We start from the raw sequence: 20,419 nt of genomic DNA, 5'->3' as shown, positions 1-20,419 counted from the left end.
GGGACCGGGTTTGAGGTACCACAGTGATGCCTATGTGAAAAGATAAAAAAGAGATTTTGCAGGCTCTATGGGAATTCAGGGGAAGTGCGCAGGGATTCTGGGGTTTAGGGGCCTTATGGCATACATATCATTTCATTTTGGGTACCATAGTATAATGGTCCCACCCAAGCGAGGGCAGTTCCCAGCCATGCCCGTCCCCTCAAGGCGGACTAATAGAATAGATGACATCTCATCAACGTCACTTAGTCACTGTTTATAATTAAGAATGACATTGTTTTTTCATTTTATTTACTATTAAGTTGTTTTGCAATATATATTACATTGTATAATCCATGCTATTTTACACTTTCAATGTATAATTAAAGGAATTATAGTTTTGCATACGAAGCTTGCTTAGAATTAAGTTTTTTGTATTATACTGTATGTTGTAATTTTTCTATGTACTGACGATGCCATGAATGCTTGTAATCCTATCGATTGTCCACTGCTGTGACATAATGGTCAGCACGTCTAGCTATGAAACGAGTGGGCCCGGGTTCAAATCCTGGTAGGGACAAATTACCAGGTTGGGGTTTTTTCCGGTGTTTTCCCTCAAGCAGAATTGCTGGGTAATTTTCGGCGTTAGACCTCGGACTCATTTCGCCATCATAAATTCACATATCATCATCCATACAATAGCCTGGGTTAAATTCACGGTGCGGCATGCTGTACTTGTACAAGAGCATGGCCATTCGGCTACCCAATCATTCACAAGAATAGGAGTGGTAAGCACAATAAGCCTCAGCCTGCAGTGTAAGCCTTCGGGTCCCTCCTCCAAACAAGAGAGAGAGAGAGAGAAAATAATCCCATCGATTATAAAGCTCTAATCTAATTTAATCTAATCTAATCCAAAACAAGTATCCACCATAACAACAGTCGAACATATACACACTAGCAGATATCATCACATAACATAGTCTTCATTATTATTACGTAAGTACAAACGAACACAACATATAACATAAAATCTTGTAACATTAACGGCTATAATATACATATCTGTTACAGATATCAGAATTGAGCATATAAAGGTATTCATGATATTACCAGTTAAACTGCATCATCATCTTATCTTCTCACAACATTAACATGACGTGATCAAGTTGAAATACAGTTGGACTTGACATTTAGTAATACGATGGATTCTTATTGTTTTTACAAATATGACATCAATAGTCACAATTTATGGCAATTTTAAATAATCTCGCTCCCATTATGGCAGCATTTAATGACTTTTAACAAATTTTAATTAATCAATGTTCAATGACAATGCAATATTATCACACATAGGCAAGTCATTCTTAAAATATAATGGAGGATATGATGGTAACAACCCACTCTTAAGTTCGTCTTCGAATTCGCAGTTCTATAATACACATTTTCATATGCACAATAATGTTAATATTTTGCGTTTGATATTATTAGGGCCTATCTATTGCCTGATGATGGTCCAGGAGGGCGAAAATGTTTGAATCTATAAATAAATTTAGAACAAATGTTATAAAATATAACGTGTTTTTTTATGTTTATTGTGTGGTAAGTCATAAAGATTAATATTTTAAAACTTGATACGAGTATATATGTATATTGGCTTATCTGAAAATCAACATGAATTGTAAATAATGTTTGTTGCTCACATTTTATCATCTTCACTCGATTTGCAAAATCGCCCTCAAAAATTCGTTCTCATTAGAGTAACAGTGTTGACAACTCCAAAAGACGAAAAAATGCAAAAGGAGCATTTGCCCTGGACCAAATAATCGAAAACGTTGGTAGCGCTGAAAAATTACGTTACAGTGTGGAACATGGCATTCAAATTTTCCTCATTTCCAAACACTTCGGTAACCTATTTTTAAAAAGGGGGACAAGACTAACTTTAGTAACTTTTGAGGAATATCACTTTTGTTGACATTGTACAAACTTATGTCCAATATTCTTTTGAGAAGATTAACTCCATATGTAGATGAAATTATTGGGGATCATCAGTGTGGTTTTAGGTGTAATAGATCGACTATTGATCAGATTTTTTTGTATTCGACAGATATTGGAGAAAAAATGGGAGTATAAGGGTACAGTACATTAGTTATTCATAGATTTCAAAAAGGCATTTAGCTCGGTTAAGAGAGAAGTTTTATATGATATTCTTATTGAATTTGGTATTCTGAAGAAACTAGTTCTATCAATTAAAATGTGCCTTAGTGAAATGTACAGCAGAGTCAGTGTAGGTCAGTTTCTGTTGGATGCTTTTTCAAATCACTGTGGGCTAAAGCAAGGAGATGCACTATCACCTTTACTTTTTAACTTTGCTCTAGGGTATGCCATTAGGAAAGTCCAGGACAACAGAGAAGGTTTGGAATTGAATGGGTTACATCAGCTGCTTGTCTATGCGGATGACGTGAATATGTTAAGAGAAAATCCAGAAACTATTAGGGAAAACACGGAAATTTTCCTTGAAGCAAGTAAAGAGATAGGTTTGGAAGTAAATCCCGAATAGACAAAGTATATTATCATGTCTCGTGACCAGAATAATGTACGACATGGAAATATATAAATTGGAAATTTATCCTTTGAAGAGGTGTAAAAATTCAAATATCTTAGAGCAACAGTAACAAATGAATGACACTTGGGAGGAAATTAAACGCAGAGTAAATATGGGAAATGTGTGTTATTATTTGGTTGAGAAGCTTTTGTTATTTAGTCTGCTCTCAAAAAAGCTAAAAGTTAGAATTTATAAAACAGTTTTATTACCAGTTGTTCTGTATGGTTGTAAAACTTGGACTCTCACTTTGAGAGAGGAACAGAGGTTAAGAGTGTTTGAGAATAAGGTGCTTAGGAAAATATTTGGGGCTAAAAGGGATGAAGTAACATGAGAATGGAGAAAGTTACACAACACAGAAATGCCTGCATTGTATTCTTCACCTGACATAATTAGGAACATTAAATCCAGACATTTGAGATGGTCAGGGCATGTACTGGTAGCATGTATGGGCGAATTCAGAAATGCATATAGAGAGTTAGTTGGGAGGCCAGAGGGAAAAAGACCTTTAGGGAAGCCGGGACGTAGATGGGAGGATACTATTAAAATGGATTTGAGGGAAGTGGGATATGATGATAGGGACTGGATTAATCTTGCTCAGGAATTGACCGATGGTGGGCTTATGTGAGAGTGGCAATGAACCTTCGGGTTCCTTAAATGTCATAAGTAAGTAGCCTAAGTAAGTAAAAAAAGAAAGAGAAGAAGAAGCAGGGAGCTTCCAGGTTGCAGAGAAAAGTACCGAGGCAGCACCCTGGCACAATTACACCCCTGTAATGTAACAGAAATAGTAAACCTATATACATATTTGTGTTGAACTAATATTATCTGCTGTAAATGACAGTGCACACTAATCTACTGTTAACAGTTCAGAATTTTACGGTATATCAACGTGTTTTTTGCCTGTTTCAATTTTAATCATTTCAATTTTAAGAACAACGTTAATATTTACAAAACATCAGGGTTTCCCTGTTAAAGCTTGCAGAGAAAATTGAAGTTATAATTTTTAAACGTAAAATACCCGATTTAGTTATTTCTCAAACAAAATCACACTCATTCTATGGGATTTTATCCTGCTATTCACTCTAAATAAAACTGGTTTTATGGCTATCCTTTTAAAAATGCGCAATTCTGCTTTCCATTCTGGTTATCTGGATTGATGCAACTTGGACAAAAACGGGAGTGAATGATTTAAATAAACATTTATGTGAGAAAGTTAAACAGTACGGAGATTCTGCAAACGTATAAAGAATGTTTCGAGAATTGTTGGATTTTTCTGGAAAGTTACACAATTGTCTCAAAAGCCATTTTTTAAACATAACATTGTTTAAGGTAACTTCATAGATTGTGTCCTCATGGCAGTGCTTGAAGTGGGCCGGTATGAGTCAACTACACATACAAAATGTCGGAAGTAAACCAGTATGGCATACCGTTCATAAGGATGATAAAATGTAAATTTTTATACCTTTATATAAGATTATCATTCATTCCAAATAGTTAATTTTATTTACCGGTACCGGTACTTCACGATTAATTGCAATTATGAATACAATGAAAGTTCCTTTACATAAATAATTTTAATGAAATTGTTACAAATTTTTCATATAAAAAGTTAACAACTTCCATTAATTCGGGATGGACATGATTCGTAACTTCTTTACCAGTGAGACACACGAGAGACGAGTATCTGTTTCAAATTTTGTTGTATTAGACTGCACAATATATCCAACGTCCAAAAGAAAGGAATTCTAGGAAGTTGTGGCTCCTATTGTGAGTTTCGAATACAATGATAACTTTAAGTGTCTTACTCTCAAATGTAGTAAGATGTGAATAACTTTCCTTTAGTGTATGTAATTTTTAAATTATGTTTCTTGCTAAGAAGTTATTTGTAATTTTTATACTTCAAGTTTTAAAATAGGCTCGAAGTTAATTTTTCTAAATGACTGTTGATTCTCTTGAAATTATCGCCACCACCCTTCCTGTATTTACTCGTATTAGTTGCATACCGTCAACTCCTTTAAAGCCACTTTAAGCACTGCCTCATAGTGTCTCATAATACTGAAATATGTGCTGAAATTGAACAAAGTTTTTTGTCAGTAATGTTAAGTGATACAATTGATGTTCCAGGTCATACACAGCAAACTGAAATATTCGGGGGATTCTTTAATTAAAAAAAGTATTGAAGGATTTTGAGAATGCATTTTAGAACAATAAAATATTGTTACATAGTTTTGAATGGCAACAATGCCCATCTTATTGTGCAGACTGACAACAGAGCGGCAGTAATGAGTGATGAGATGGGAGTCTGTAGACTACTGAAGGATTTCAAAGGGTGAGAATGAGATAGTCCAAAGCCACACTTTTAACAAAAATGTTTTTTGTGCGAGTTCATGTCTCACACATATGGAAAAGATACTATTAAAATTTAAAAAAAATTACTCAACAAAAATTATTCCGAAGAAATTATGATATCACATCTAACAGCATTGGAGTCTATGCCTTTAACACGCTCTCTTGTAAAATTTTGTCAGTGTAGCTTAGGACTATGTCATTCTGACCTCATCAATTCTTAAATAATCATACAAATATGCACATTTTGTGCATTGCTATGCACATCAGCTCAATCAAATTATTTAGAAGAGAGTATCACAGATTACACAAGCTCTTTTTCAACAGTCTTGTTGCTATATCTGCACTTTTTTTTTTCGAAATCACCCTCTGTTTGTTGAACGACCAGGACTTCAAATTTTGGCTAGCATTTTTCCATCAGATCATACCGTATTTGGAATTTTATACAACCAACTGTAGCATCGGAATGCCAACTCCACTAGTATCAATAGTGCAGTAAATACATTTCCTGAGGGAATCATGAAAGAATGAAACAAACTTTCTTCTATCACCCATCAGTATGAAGAGACTTATCCCATGAAGAAAATGAAAGGAAACTAGCAATATCTTGTCTCTGTAAAAAATTCATTCATTCATTCATTCATTCATAGTGTTCTGCCAAGGGCAGGTCTTCCATTGCAAACCCAGTATTCTCCAGTCTTTCCTATTTTCTGTCTTCCTTTTTGTCTCCGCATATGATCCATATATCTTAATGTCGTCTATCATCTGATATCTTCTTCTGTCCCAAACTCTTCTCCCGATCACCATTCCTACCAGTGCATCCTTCAGAATGCAGTTTCTTCTCAACCAGTGACCCTAACAATTCCTTTGCCTCTTCCTGATTAGTTTCAGCATCATTCTTTCTTCACCCACTCTTTCCAACACAGCTTCGTAATATATTACGAAGCTGTGTTGGAAAGAGTGGGTGAAGAAAGAATGATGCTGAAACTAATATATATATATATATATATATATATATATATATTAACACAAGAAAGTTCTTATCATACATATTCCGAAATATTAATATTAACTTGTAAGTTTAAATTGTTTCATCAACATCAAAATAGACCTAATTGTACATTTAAGCACGGTTCTTCCAAGGAAAGTTAAGAAAATAAGTTTATTGTTAATTTAAATATAAAGACATTTTATTAATTATGTATGTTTTAAACGTTTATTTTTTTAGATTAAAACTGTGAAACTTTAAATGTAGCTTTTAGTCTGAGGATGTTGACGAGGTCAAGAATAATTTTTAACAATGTTCATAATATTTTACTCCACTGTCTTCATTCCTTATTAGCTTCAGTATATCACTCATATTTATCACTTGAGTCAACCTTCTTAACAACTGCATATTGTTTTATATTTTGTTATAGAACTTTGTGCAGGTTACTTAGTTTTTCAATGCAACAAACTTTTAACTGTTGATTTCAATATTCTACTTTTTTTCTTTTGACGACACATTATTTGTCATCGAAGATAACTTTCAACTGAAGCAGAAGTACCAGGAAGACAGTATGTGTATTCTAGGACATGAGATAGATGTACCAAATTTAACTTTTGGCTATGTAAATGAAAGAACAATGCAACCCATTTTTCATTAGTCAAATTTGCTCCTCTTAGCAATCACCAGCTCATCAAAAAGAAAAACCAAATCTATAGCTTTAAGCCCAACTACTTCATTAACTTTTTTTGCAGACTTTTCTACATCAGGCCATGTAGTGTTGTTTAGTCAACTGTCCGAAGACAGGTCTGAATCAACAAGGTATCACATGTGAGGAAATTAGGCCAGGAGATAATGGAATATGATGCCAGTTCGTTTCCCCCTCCATTGCATACCGGTACATCGGCAATTAGCTACATACCAGTGTTACACTAATCAGACTTCAGATGCATACAAACAATTGTTCTTCCTCTGACACATATTGTCAAGTGAGATGTACTGGCTGATAATAAATGTATATATCAGCCAGAACCTCAGTCAGAGGTCATCTGGCCATGATAAGGTGTTATTGTTGACCCAAGCAAAGGATCTGGTGTCCTCACAAATCTATTTTGACACATTTCAATGTAAGAAATGCTCTCTCATAAAAGACAATAACTTCACATATGACAACTTTAATCTGTTTCTTGTCTTCAAACGATTTTAATAATTCCTTGGCTCCTTATGGTAAAACTATACTTCCTACCCATTCCTGAATGTTTGCTGTCAGTTTTTCAAACTCAATGGTCACTTCAGTTGCAGCTGCCTTCCTTGTTTCCATAGCCAAAATGGTTTCATTGAAGAGACGGTTCTGCTGATGCACAAACCACAAGTACATTTCTCCACACTCACTGTTGAAAAAATTACTTATAATCACTGGACAATGCTCTAGTGAGCAAAAGTAAGACTTCAAAGCTTTGCACATATGAAGAAATCATTCAATAGCTGATAGGATGGATAAGAATCTTGTATTTCCATGTTTCAATAACTTTTTGGATTTCACTTTTACAAAGTCACAAAACCCTTCAACTGAAATATACGAATGGTATAAATGTAGAAATACTTGTACGCATTAACGATCGAAGTTTAAGTTCTCGCAGAGTCCATCAATTACTGTGGGTCCAATTACGTTCACATTTTGTTCTGGCATGTGCAAATTTTGGTTCAAAAGATTAAAAATTAGCAGAACAATCAGAGGTTCTGAAACTTATATCATGTGAAGCAGACTGGAATGAAAATGTTGCTTCTTTAGCTGCAATTGCTAGGTCCTTTCCTGCAGGATCACTGTTTTTTAAATACATGGATATTGAAAAACAACCCTCCGCAGCTGTCAAATCAGCTTTATTCTTAGCACTTTTCAAAACTGATCTTTAATGTCTGGGCGCACACCATGTTGCTACAGAAAAAACTGAGGCACAATGATCACATTGCACCCGATCATCTTCATTACAATATCTTTTAAGAAAAGGAAATTTTTTTTAGTTTGTTGGTGAACTTGGGCATGACAGGGATATAAACAAAGCAGAATTGTAACATAAACTAAGACAAAACTGTCGGCAAACATGAACAGCATTGGAATAACTACCATAATAGTCGAACAGTGTTGTAAACACAAAAGACGTTATGCCATGAAAAAGTGATTTACACGCCTGTATAGATTCTGAGTGCGCATAGTTTCATATTTTCAAAGGCTTCTGTTGTTGATTCACACATAACGTCATTGTTCTAGCTTAAAGTTCAATGCTTAATCCCCACTTCAGTCTGACCGGTAGAAGCATTTGGTTTTTGTGTACTATGAAAATAAATGTTTGTTGCCGCAATATAGTTAGTAGTGGTCTAGCCAAAATCAAAATGGAAGTGATGTTGATCAATTACACATATTCTATAGTTGAGCGCCATATCATTATTTTTATCAACTTGATTATTTTTCTGTTTTACTTCCCTTCCACTCACGACAATGTACACTAGCAGTACTATTGGTGGCGGTGGCGGTGGCGGCGGCAGTAATAAAAAGAAAAATTCTTTTTCTGACCTGATGCCCATGATTAATTCCTTTATTATGTTTTCTTGGGTTAATTCACAAACCAGATGGGACAACAGGACAGGATATTAAAACTAGAACCATCCCAGTCAAACTGGAATGTATGGTCAGTCTAAATATACACCAGTCAGCAGCAAAATTTTTATTTTCTCCTCTTTTAAAGACAATTTAAATTACATAAAAGTTTCTTCATTCGAATTACATTAAACTGATTAAATGTACGTACTGTACCTTCCTGTGCATAAGACGGCTGAAAACTGAAGAATTCCGCAGAATCTTAGGAAATATGAAAATGTATGAAATCATGTTGAATAGGTTCAGGAATATGGAAAATCTTTACAGAAGTTTTCACTTCCTTAAAATATCAACACTTACTACACCCATGAATATTACCGGTACTTAGCCTGAGAGGTGTTTATGTTAAAAAGAAGAAGAATTTTCTAAGGAGTACATTGGCACAAATAGGCTTGTTCTTGGTGATGTTAAACATAGAAAAAGTCAAGATTGAAAAAAATTGACAAAATGATTAATACATTTTCTAGTCGCAAAGAAAGGGAGTTAGGAATTCTTATTAAGTACACATCCAACCATTGCATACTTTCATTAGCATTTTCTTTTGTAACTACCCGTATCCATACCTACAGCCTTTTGTACTTCAATCACAGTTTAAAAATAGATATAATCTTTAACAGCAGCAGCAACAATAACTGCACCAAAAGTCGTTATGGTTTCAGTTTCAATGAAGGTAAACAGTTAATAATATAAATTTCACTACGATATTTGATAATAATTTTATAAGCTGAAAATTCTAGTCCACCCCTACGAAACAAAAATCTCACGAGCCGCCACTGGTACTTTCCTAGGGACTTACAGACTATTGTGGTATTAACATACCACGTGTTGCCGGCATTGCAGGCTCCTTTTGGCCGGGAAGGTCAAGGGTTGTTTGTTTATGTAGTGAATGGCATATTTTGGAGACAGAAGTACGTTTTGTTCGACTAAATAATATTTTTTAAGAGCAGAGAGGTGAAGAATTGTGTAATTATATGCAAACAATCAATTACTTTTGTGCACTTATAGTGGTATATATTAATGTTACTGGGAAAGTTCTTATCTTGTTCAATGCAGTTGATAAATTCATCGATCCATTTCACTACATACAGGTTTTCTCAGCAATAATGTAATCCGAATAACAACCACATGTGGTTTTGTATGTAGATTATTATAATTGTAACTCTTAATATCTCAGGTGAAGTTACAATTTTATGTACATAACCAATTTTCTAGAATAGGAAACCTTAATAACTTCATGTTTCTCTGAACTGTACAACTGAATCTAGGCCATGAGATGAGTTCTGTTATAATATCTTTAAAGGAAGTAAAACAACTTTTTTTCTTTAGATTTAATCACAAGTATGATTCAGTGGGCTATATAAATATACAATGTGGTCACATGTTCTACATAGTACTTATAGTAGGATTTTGTGCAGTTTCTGTTAAACTGGTATATTTATCTTGGTGATTTTCAGGTATTTCTAGAAGAATAGTTGAATGGTTGAGTACCGGTAATATGTTTATAGAATATACACAATATAGGCCTACATATCATGCCTAAGAATGTTATTACTGAAGTTTTAATTTTGAAGATTCTGTGCAATATGTGTAACAGATTATAGGCCTAAGATATACAGATAATGCTAAGTCACTCTGTATAGTTGTTCACTGAAAACGTACACTTAAGTTTAGTTTATAAAAATACTGTATACTTATTTCGTAATTCTCCAGTGAAGCTACACTCAAGAAGACAATTTTCTTTCGCTTCACTGGCATCTGTGAGATGTATATAGTGATAAACGCATGGTTTTAATTTGCAACCACAAGTACTTTGAACATAAAAATCGTTTGATATCTGTATATTTCATTCTCTGTTACAGACTCATTCCCTGATGATGATGATGATGATGATGATGATGATGATGATGATGATGATGATGATCCCTGAAGGGGAAGAGCCTCCTACTAGTGTAGGGGTGGCTCAAGTTTTCTCTTATAGTGAGGCAGACCATAGCCTTCTTTTGCTCTCACACACATACACATTCGCTTGAACTTTAAACCCTATGTATCTTGGCCTTAAATATTACATAAGCCTTATACATGGATAGCCTCACAACTTGTTACTAATTACCAACATAACACGCAAGAGGTTTAGGATGAACTATTAGGGAAATTGTTCTATTTCTTAACATTGCATCCCGGACCTCTCTATTGTTATATTGGTTACAATAGGCGAGGAGGGCTACAGCAGTGCATTAAGATAATACAAATATGAAACGTTTCTTTATGTTGAAAGAAGCAAGAAAAAAAAGTTGTGCCTACTTCAGTGTAGATTTTCTGGAGAATTACCCTTATTTATTTATACAGATTTATATATATATATATATATATATATATATAAAAGGTAAAAGGTAAAGGTATCCCCGTAACATGCCATGAAGGCACTTGGGGGGCATGGAGGTAGAGCCCCAGGCTTTCCATGACCTCGGCACTAGAATGAGGTGGTGTGGTCGGCACCATGCTCTGACCGCCTTTTACCCCCGGGAAAGACCCGGTACTCAATTTTATAGGAGGCTGAGTGAACCTCGGGGCCGTTCTGAAAGTTTGGCAACGAGAAAAAAATCCTGTCACCACCTGGGATCGAACCCCGGACCTTCCAGTCCGTAGCCAGCTGTATATATATATATATATACACGTAAAAACATACATAAAACACAGGGTAATTCTTCAGAATAAGTGAACCAAAGGAGAAATTCTTTTTCATATATATATATATATATATATATATATATATATATATATATATATATATATATATATATTTTTGCGAGATCATCGCACTTGCAAACATGTGGTTTTACTTTCTACTTGAAAATATTTTCAACATAATAATAAAAAAAAATATTTACCTGTATGTTTTTGTGGATAGCTGTAGCTCCGTCATATTGACGGTAGAAGGTCCTCCCATTTCTTGGCTCTGTATTATGTCATAAAGGGTCAGGATTTAGACCTATATGCACTGCGAAATAGTATTGCTACTCTGTATATATTTAAACCAAGATTAATCCAGTCTCTACAATCATATCCCACCTCCCTCAAATTCATTTTAATATTATCCTCCCAGCTACGTCTCGGCCTCTCCAAAGGTCTTTTTCCCTCCAGCCTCCCAACTAACACTCTATATGCATTTCTGAATTTGCCCATACGTGCTACATGCCCTGCCCATCTCAAACGTCTGGATTTAATGTTCCTAATTATGTCAGATGAAGAATGCAATGCGTGCAGTTCTGCATTGTGTAACTTTCTCCATTCTCCTGTAACTTCATCCCTCTTAGCCCCAAATGTTTTCCTAAGCACCTTATTGTCAATCACCCTTAACCTATGTTCCTCTCTCAAAGTGAGAGTCCATGTTTCACAATCATACAGAACAACCGGTACTATAACTGTTTTATAAATTCTAACTTTCAGGTTTTTTGAGAGCAGACTGGATGACGAAAGCTTCTCAACCGAATAATAACAGGCATTTCCCATATTTATTCTGCATTTAATTTCCTCCCGAGTATAATTTATATTTGCTATCAATCATTACAATTAGAAAAATTATACAGTCTTGTGAATATAACTTGGCTGTCCTGAACAATTACAAAGTATAGTAGACCTACCCAATTCACACTTAAGTCAGGGAGCCGCACCTATTTAAAATTTTGATTAAGAATAAATATTAGCTATTTCTATTTTGTTCATGTTCATTATCTATGAGAAAATTTGTCTGGGAATATTGCACGTGCAATATAACTATTTTAGTAAAATTGAATGGGGCTTTATTTGAAATTAAAAAGACAAAATGACAAATGGCAGTTTACTCGAAATTGGCTGTATTTTTTTCGCCCCCACTTTGTTTCTTGCATAAGGTGAGAGAAATGAAATGAGGTAGATAGTTTGACCCCAGAACCTATGATTCGGAGAAATTAAATTATTGCATGCGAAATTATTTACTTTTCATAACAAATATTCAAGTATCGAAAAAATCTGCAGATTACACAATTTCAATCAGGGAAATTAAGACATTTTCATTGTACATTGATTACATCCATTTTAAACACAACGGAAACAAGGTCTAATATATTTTATCATTTACTACAGTCAAACCTCGATACAATAATTTCCTGGAGACTAGGAAAATTGCATTGTTGCATTGCATTGTTGTTGAAATGAGGGTTATGCAAATTTTTCCAAATTTATGTTCTGAAGGAGAATATAGCAGAAATAAGTATAAAACAACATTACATATTATGAAATAACATTTACTCACCATTTGATTATCCTACTTGAAGTACAAATTCATTTATCATTCAGACATTTTTTTAAAATCAGTAATTGTTCTTTGTCTTTTGATTTTGAGATTTTCAACCATAAATGTGTTCCTTATTGTTTTGAGCACACTCAGACATTCTGGTGGTAAGGTAAGTTGAGGTAAGTGCATCCCCTAAACATGAAAGTTCAACTTCGGTGCATAGTAACACCTAAGGCCTTTGTAATTTTAAAATAAGATTTTATTGGTATATTAAGTGGTTAATTCTGTATACAGTAGAACCTCTATTATCCGTGGTAATGAAGGGGTTGAACTGAATGGTTAATCGAAAAAATCGGATAATCTGTACCATGAATGATTTTCATCAATTAAGTGTATAATACAGTTTCGTATATAATTTAAAGTTCCTGCCATGCTGCAATCACTGATGTCTTCATACTAGACATATTATGTTCGTAATTAATAGCAAACACAATGAAGTATAGTAATATGTAGCTCTTTATCCTTGTTTTCTATTAAATCGCTCACAGCTGTAACGCCAATCTCGTATTCTGATGCGATATGTACCACAATTCCTCTTTTCCAAAGCTGCTCAATTATTTGTACATTTTTTTTATTTTCCTTTTGACATTCATGGAAGACATTTTGCATAGAAGTAATAGAGTATGGCCACTCGAACAGAAGGACAATGTTGAATGGTGCACGGGTTTGCAGTTGTAAGTTCTTTGGGACATTTTTCTGAAAGCAGATTGTGACTATTTTACAAGTTGGGAAAACACACCCTCCCATAAGTAACTATTTATGGCTGCCGACAATGACAGAAGCATTCCTACTACATACTGTGTAATGCTAGTGGTAAATTTTTTTTATTGGGTTATTTTATGATGCTGTATCAACATCTAGGTTATTTAGCGTCTGAGTGAAATGAAAGTGATAATGCCAGTGAAATGAGTCTGGGGTCCAGCACCGAAAGTTACCCAGCATTCGGTCGTATTGGGTTGAGGGAAAACCCCGGAAAAAACCTCAACCAGGTAACTTGTCCCGACTGGGATTCGAACCCGGGCCACCTGGTTTCATAGCCAGACGTGCTGACCGTTACTCCACAGGTGTGGACACTATGGTAAAGGATTGCAATAACTCTATCAATAAAAAATACGTAGAGTACTAACATAACGTACAGAATTTCGTATTTTTCCGCAGCAAAAAAAAAAAGCGTGAGAAAGACAGTCGGATAATCCGCCGATTGGTTAATAGGGTGATGGATAATCGGGGTTCTACTGTACTTTTATTTTGTCAGTTGTGTAAATTGTCGAAGCATGTTTTATGAAACAAATATTATAATGTTGAGGGTATGCAGTTGCCCCGTGATGTGGGGCAAGAGCATCTCCAGGCTGTAACATTCCGTGGTAAAGGATAGAGCATAATCAAGGGGCAAGTGTGTATTCTCAATTCTTTGTGCTACAAATACAGGTTTCAAATTTTATTTTATTAATTTTTTCTGATAAGTTATGTATTTCAGCAATAAATGGTGTTCAGGAAGTAAGATTAATGCTCCCCAAGATGGTAGTACGAATCTCAAATGAACTACAGAGATATGAACCGAAGTTGCATTTGCCCCAGGAATGCACTTACCCCAACTCGTCTTATACTAAAGACGTTAAATCATTTCAAGACAGCAATGTCAATGTCTTCTGCTGCCGCTGTTTTTAAACTCTTACATTCAGGATTAATTTTACCACTTGCGACACTGTCCTGTATTTCCTTAAGTTGTTTTATGGATGTTGCGAGTGTTGACTGCGCAAACAATACTTCTTAGTCACGTCAGTCTGCTGCAATCCCCTCTCTAAGTCACTAAATGAGCTGAGTTGTTTCCAAACTGATTTGTTTTCATGTTACACATGCCATTATTAACAAGTAACATTCGAATGTGAAAGCGTCAGTGGCAGAAGCCATAAAGGCAAATGCAGTTTAAGGTTTATGCGTCCTTGAAGCACAGAATGTCAAGATCAGTCAACAGAAGACAAGTATGAAAGAATAGATGAAAAAACGGTAGGACGTCTTTAAGAGGGTGATACAAAGTATTGAAGATGAAAACCAGTAAATTAAAAATGTATTACAGTATAATGATTTTATCAGGTTTTCTCCAAAATTTGCCCATCTTTGTAGTGATGGATAAAACATATTTAAAATATAGGAATTACGCTGTGACTGATAAAATTTATCAACAGGTTTATCATTATATCGGTTTTCGTTGTACAGAGGTTTGACTGTATATTATGTTAAATACTGACTTCTGTAAGAAAATATTAGACATGATTTCAGTGTACATAATTTACTTATGTGAATTCGTTGAGGATTAATTCTCTCTATTTATTTAAACTGTAAAATATGTAAATTGAATCAAATCTCTTCTTTAATGACTATAAAACATTCATTGTTTGTGCAATTGAGAAAACTAATGTTCTTCTTCTTTCTTGGTTATATGATTTGATTTATATTTCACTTAAATTATAGCTGAAAATAATGTCAGCTCATATAGATTAGTATTCTGCCTTGTAATACCTTTATCTTTCTTCTGGATGTGCTAAGTCACCTACAGTCTACACATGCACCAAACGAGTTCTTCACTGTGTCACTGTCTTTATCTCATTCTAATACGTAAGTAATAGCTGAGTATGTGAATAGGACTGGTCACAGCATTTAAAGACATATTTTGAACAAAAGAAGAAAATATGTTATTTTATTCAACAAAATAATCAGCTATAGTTCATTAGCACATAAATGGTAGCTGCACTGCTTGAATCCTCAAATCTCCCACAATGAATATGTTCTGCAATAACTCTCCAGTAATTAATTTAAAAAACCAAACTTTCAGTATCATTCTGTAATTATTCTTCCCAGTTATAATTGATTCATAATTACTCTTTCATGCTCTATGATTATTTATTGATTGTTATTTACTTAAAGATTAATATGGTAAGAGATATCAACGTGATAATGAGTTAAAGCTACTATTCATTTCTAATACAATATCAGAGGTATTAAGTGTTTTATGTGTAAGGGAAATCTGTTGATATGATTAATATTTTAGACATTTTTCTTTCTTTCGTCCATTTCCTCAGTCGACATTTTGTTATCCATGTATGTACAATATATTATTATTATTATTATTATTATTATTATTATTATTATTATTATTATTATTATTATTATTATTATTATTATTATTATTATTATTTGGTATTCAACATTCTCTTCTTGAGTAGAAAAAAAGTAAGGTTCCGCTATATAGGCCTATTCCACGGAGGTGCTTGTAGGGCATGAAAATAGGGCTTCATGCTTTCTTAACCTAGACACTAGAATGAGGTGGTGTGATTGACACCACGTTTCAACAGCCCTATACCCCTGGCAAAGACTTGGTACTCAGTGTGATAGGAGTTTCTCTGGTAGTTTTGGCAACGAGAAAAATCCCGTATCCAGCTGGGATTGAACCCAGAACCTTCCAGCCTGTAGCCAGTTATTCTGTCAACTGCACTACCAGACGTTGGTCTGGAATAGACACAAGTTTAAATTTATGTTGTTGAAGGGGTCTTTTTTGATGATGAAGGTATTGTATGTGGATTAGCTGTTGGTGCTTTGTTATATCAATTGGTGTAGAGGGTAACTCAATAAATTGACCTGATGACCATGACTGCATATTGCTTAGCATGAGTTTCATTTTATTCTCAATGTATCGAGACAAGTTGAGTGGCAACAACTGTATAACTTCCATCACTTGTTCTTTCCAGAATGAGTGCACTCTTGAAGAATTTAGTGAGGACGAAATTCTCTTGCCACAAGGTCAGTAAGCACATTTCATGTATTTTAGAAACAGCTTCCGAGTCTAAAATTTCAATATTGGTATTCACTGTTTAAGCTATAATACGAGTATAAAATAATAGTCGTGAATATCACTCAAATGAGATTTCAGAGAAGTTTTTGTTTTTATTATTTTACATTATACAAATAATTTGACATGATACTGTTACAATAAATAATACTCTTAAAATTAAAAAAAAAGAATGGTATATCATACTTTAAAAACTTGATACATGTAATTAAAATGTTAACATTAATAGTTACTTTCTATTATGTATGGTCTGACTCTTTGCACACCTGATTCGTAATCTTTTGCACACTTTTACTACTGATTCACTCATTTGCAATTTATCCATAACACACAATTTTCATTTTACAGTCAAAGCAAATTGTTTGAATTTTTCTGTGTAACAAAAATATAATATGTAAGTAATGAAACATTTATTATGTTGAAATAATATACTATAAGATTTGTTTTTCACAACACAGACGGTAATGTTTTAATAAGCATACAAAATCCATACATGCTACTAAAACTTTGGCCTGTTTATTGTGTTACAGGTGGTAACAACACAAATTCGATTTTTAAATCTTCTAGAATATCAAAGTAAATCGCTGTTAGAGTCCAATGGAGTAGCAATACAGAAATTCCGAGTCATTGAGAATGTAGAGGAAGCCAAGTGCCTTACAAAAGATTTCAGTAAGTATGACATTCTTATAGATCTGCCACTTACCGATTATTACGATTGTATATGGTCATAAAACATTCTAAAATTATGATTTCATATTCGTTTTTGCCAAAATACAATATTACAAATTTTTACAGAGTGCCTATGCACTATACCACAGTCTAGTATATACAGTCACGAAGTTTGAGTTGTTGAGGGTACCAGGAACAACAGACTGTGCCGGTATTATTTCTCATTGTCTGTGATGAGGCGATAGTAGCGATCCTAGTGGTTAGCAACTATCTATGGATGCATATTCCCTATGTATTGAGCTTTGTGACTATATAGACTGTGGTAATATCGTTTGATCTTTAATTCGCTCCACAATAGTGGAATAAGCGAAAATCCGCTAGATACGAGGAATGTAGTGATAACCCTGCTTCTGTGCTAGCATTAGTGTAAACATCAGTTTTGTTCCAACAGTTCGTTCAACTAGCTAAAAAAAATGAGAGAGAAGAAGAAGAAGGAAATGTTCATTTAAATATAAATATACCTACATATGGAATGTTGAAGCTAGGCTTTTTTGCAGAGTGTAGATCAGTTTTGGATCAAATGTATGAGTACCCTGAGCATGAAAAAGAAATTCTTAATTTTTTGATAACATTTGCAACCTCATATTTATGCAAAATAAGTTTCTCGTCTATGATTGCAATCAAAACAAAGACGAGAAATCTCATTGAACTTGGAAGTGATATTACTATGTGTATATCGAATACAGAGTTAAGATTTGAGAGCTACTTTCTGAAAAATAGGCATATTTATTTTGTTGCATTAAAAAAATTATTCTGTATTTTGGTGTGTAACTATTAAACATTTATTTTTATTTTTATGTTAAATGTTTATGTTTCTGGACACAGAGTATGTGTATGTTAATAAGGCGTTTTTGTTTCATTTTGTAAATCATTTCGCAATCTCCCTCAGCTCTTTACATGACCGACTGTTCTAGGGTATGTGAATTATTTTTATACATTTTTTCTTTGAAAGTTCCCCAGAAATAAAGTCACAAACGGGATTGATGAAGTGCATAAAAATAATCCACATACCCTGGAAGAACTGAAAAATAGCATCCCGGCTTCACCTTTGTTTTTCAATGCGAACTGGAGCAAGTGATGCATCATTCATAAAACAGGAGTGAAAAATGTTAAAAAAAATGCAGACATTGCCAGCATCTTCTTTCTTAATTTGGGTCAGGAAATGATGTTTTAGCTATTTATATTTAGTAATATTTTATATTAATAGTTTGTTATGTACCAAATTACCGATATTGTGCTGCATGTCACCAATAACATGTTCTCTGTATATCTGGAACCTGTGAGTCAGTCAGCCAAGAGTTGGGTTGCCATGTTGTTGTTTCTCTACAGTTTATTCACGCAGTATTACACTATTTCTTAGTGAATCAATATCTCAATGAAGAAAATTAATCATTGCTTCACTTCATATGTCTTAATAATGCAAAATTATTTTTTTTCCCCAATTTGATAACTTGGACATTCTGCAATTTTGTGTTACTCTTAATAAATGTAATTCTGAGAACAACATTTGGGAAACAAGTTGTCATTTGTTTAAGAGGTTAGGTACAGGTTACAGCAGTAAAATTTTGAATTTTGGAAATATTCAAAATTTTTTTCCTCCATTACTGTATCTTGTACAATAATGAAAATTAATATGTATAAAACACTGTCCTTCTGCTATATGAAAAAAAAAAATATTTTTACGATTTAAAAAAAGTTATTTACATGTTTTTTTTTTTTTTTTTTCAAAATTCAGTTCACTGTGCAGTGATGAAGCGTTTCCCACATAACTCAAAAACTATTCAACATTCTGTGATGAAATTTCTTGTGTGTATTAATGCATGTCATATCTACAATATGATGCAAGATCACTTCTCTATTTTTGATAGATTGTCCGATAAAAAATAAATTCATTTTACAAAATGGTCAAATATCAGTATATTCTTCTAACACAAAATAAAAAAAAAATATTATTTATTAAGGAATGTATGTAGTTGAAAGAGCATGATATTGTGAACATGAGTTTCAGCAATAAAATGAAAGAGAGAGAACATGAAAAGTTAACAAGTTTGTGAGTTATGAGGAAAACACTTCATCACTGCACAGAGAACTGCACATTTTGAATTTTGAAAAAAATATATATATATATGATATGATATGATATGATATGATATGATATGATATGATATGATATGATATATTATATTTCGTCACAGCACTTCTTTACATGTAATGGTGTACCTCACATTTCTGTATCCGGTGCCACCATTAACATATTATTACAATAACACATTATTTGCAGTACAAGTCTACACAAATACTCCCAATTACAATATGTACCTTTTTTGTTACTTGGTCAATCTCCCCTTCAGTATTTCTCCTACATTTCATTTGATATTCTCTATTTGTTCATTAATCCTAATATATCTAATATTATATACTCCTTTCAAACCCCCTTTTTCCTCTAACTACTATTCACTAAAATCTCAATTTCAATTTTTCTCTATAAATTATCATATTGAATTATTTGTCCTATTTGTTCTTTGACCTTTTCCCCTATCTTTCTCTTATATTCATTTACTGTTCCAATGTTCAGAGGTTAGTACTAATTTTATGCTGTCACTTGTTCACTTCTCTTAACCCTTTCTCACTATTTTCACTCATTCCTATTTGCGCTCACTTTCACTTTCTCACTGTTCTGGTTACACCTAATCCTTTGTCACTATTCTCACTTCCTATAAATACTTGTATTTTATTCTACACATCTATTTATACGCTTCCACTCTCCCCTATACTTCTCGATCTTTTCCAGTTTCACTTTACTTGCACTTTTTGATCACATCCCCACATTATATATATATTTAAATCGTAAAAATATTTTTTTCACATAGCAGAAGGACAGTGTTTCACATATACCAATTTTCATTATTGTACAAGATATAATAATAATGGAGGAAAAGAATGTTGAA

The 20,419-nt window shown here is 33.6% G+C and overlaps 1 protein-coding gene across 3 annotated transcripts in view; it reads left to right on the top strand.

The window, feature by feature from the left end:
* The first annotated feature begins 909 nt into the window (after positions 1-909).
* Positions 910-20,419, top strand: part of ScsbetaG (Succinyl-coenzyme A synthetase beta subunit, GDP-forming) — a 64,070-nt gene continuing 44,560 nt past the window's right edge. Inside the window, exons 1-3 of one of the 3 annotated variants that reach the window (XM_069837823.1) lie at positions 910-972; positions 16,642-16,693; positions 17,273-17,411. In XM_069837823.1, coding sequence (XP_069693924.1) covers positions 16,643-16,693; positions 17,273-17,411 — 190 coding nt within the window. In that variant the 5' untranslated portion in view covers positions 910-972; position 16,642. Of the gene's footprint in view, positions 973-9,391; positions 9,514-16,641; positions 16,694-17,272; positions 17,412-20,419 lie in introns of those variants that run through there. The other 2 variants (XM_069837822.1, XM_069837821.1) reach the window with 2 other exon arrangements.

Source organism: Periplaneta americana, chromosome 10 (genome assembly GCF_040183065.1).
Source record: "Periplaneta americana isolate PAMFEO1 chromosome 10, P.americana_PAMFEO1_priV1, whole genome shotgun sequence".
Classification (NCBI taxonomy): Eukaryota; Metazoa; Arthropoda; class Insecta; order Blattodea; family Blattidae; genus Periplaneta; species Periplaneta americana.
Note: the sequence above shows the minus strand (reverse complement) of the source record. Positions and strands in the feature narration are given on the sequence as shown.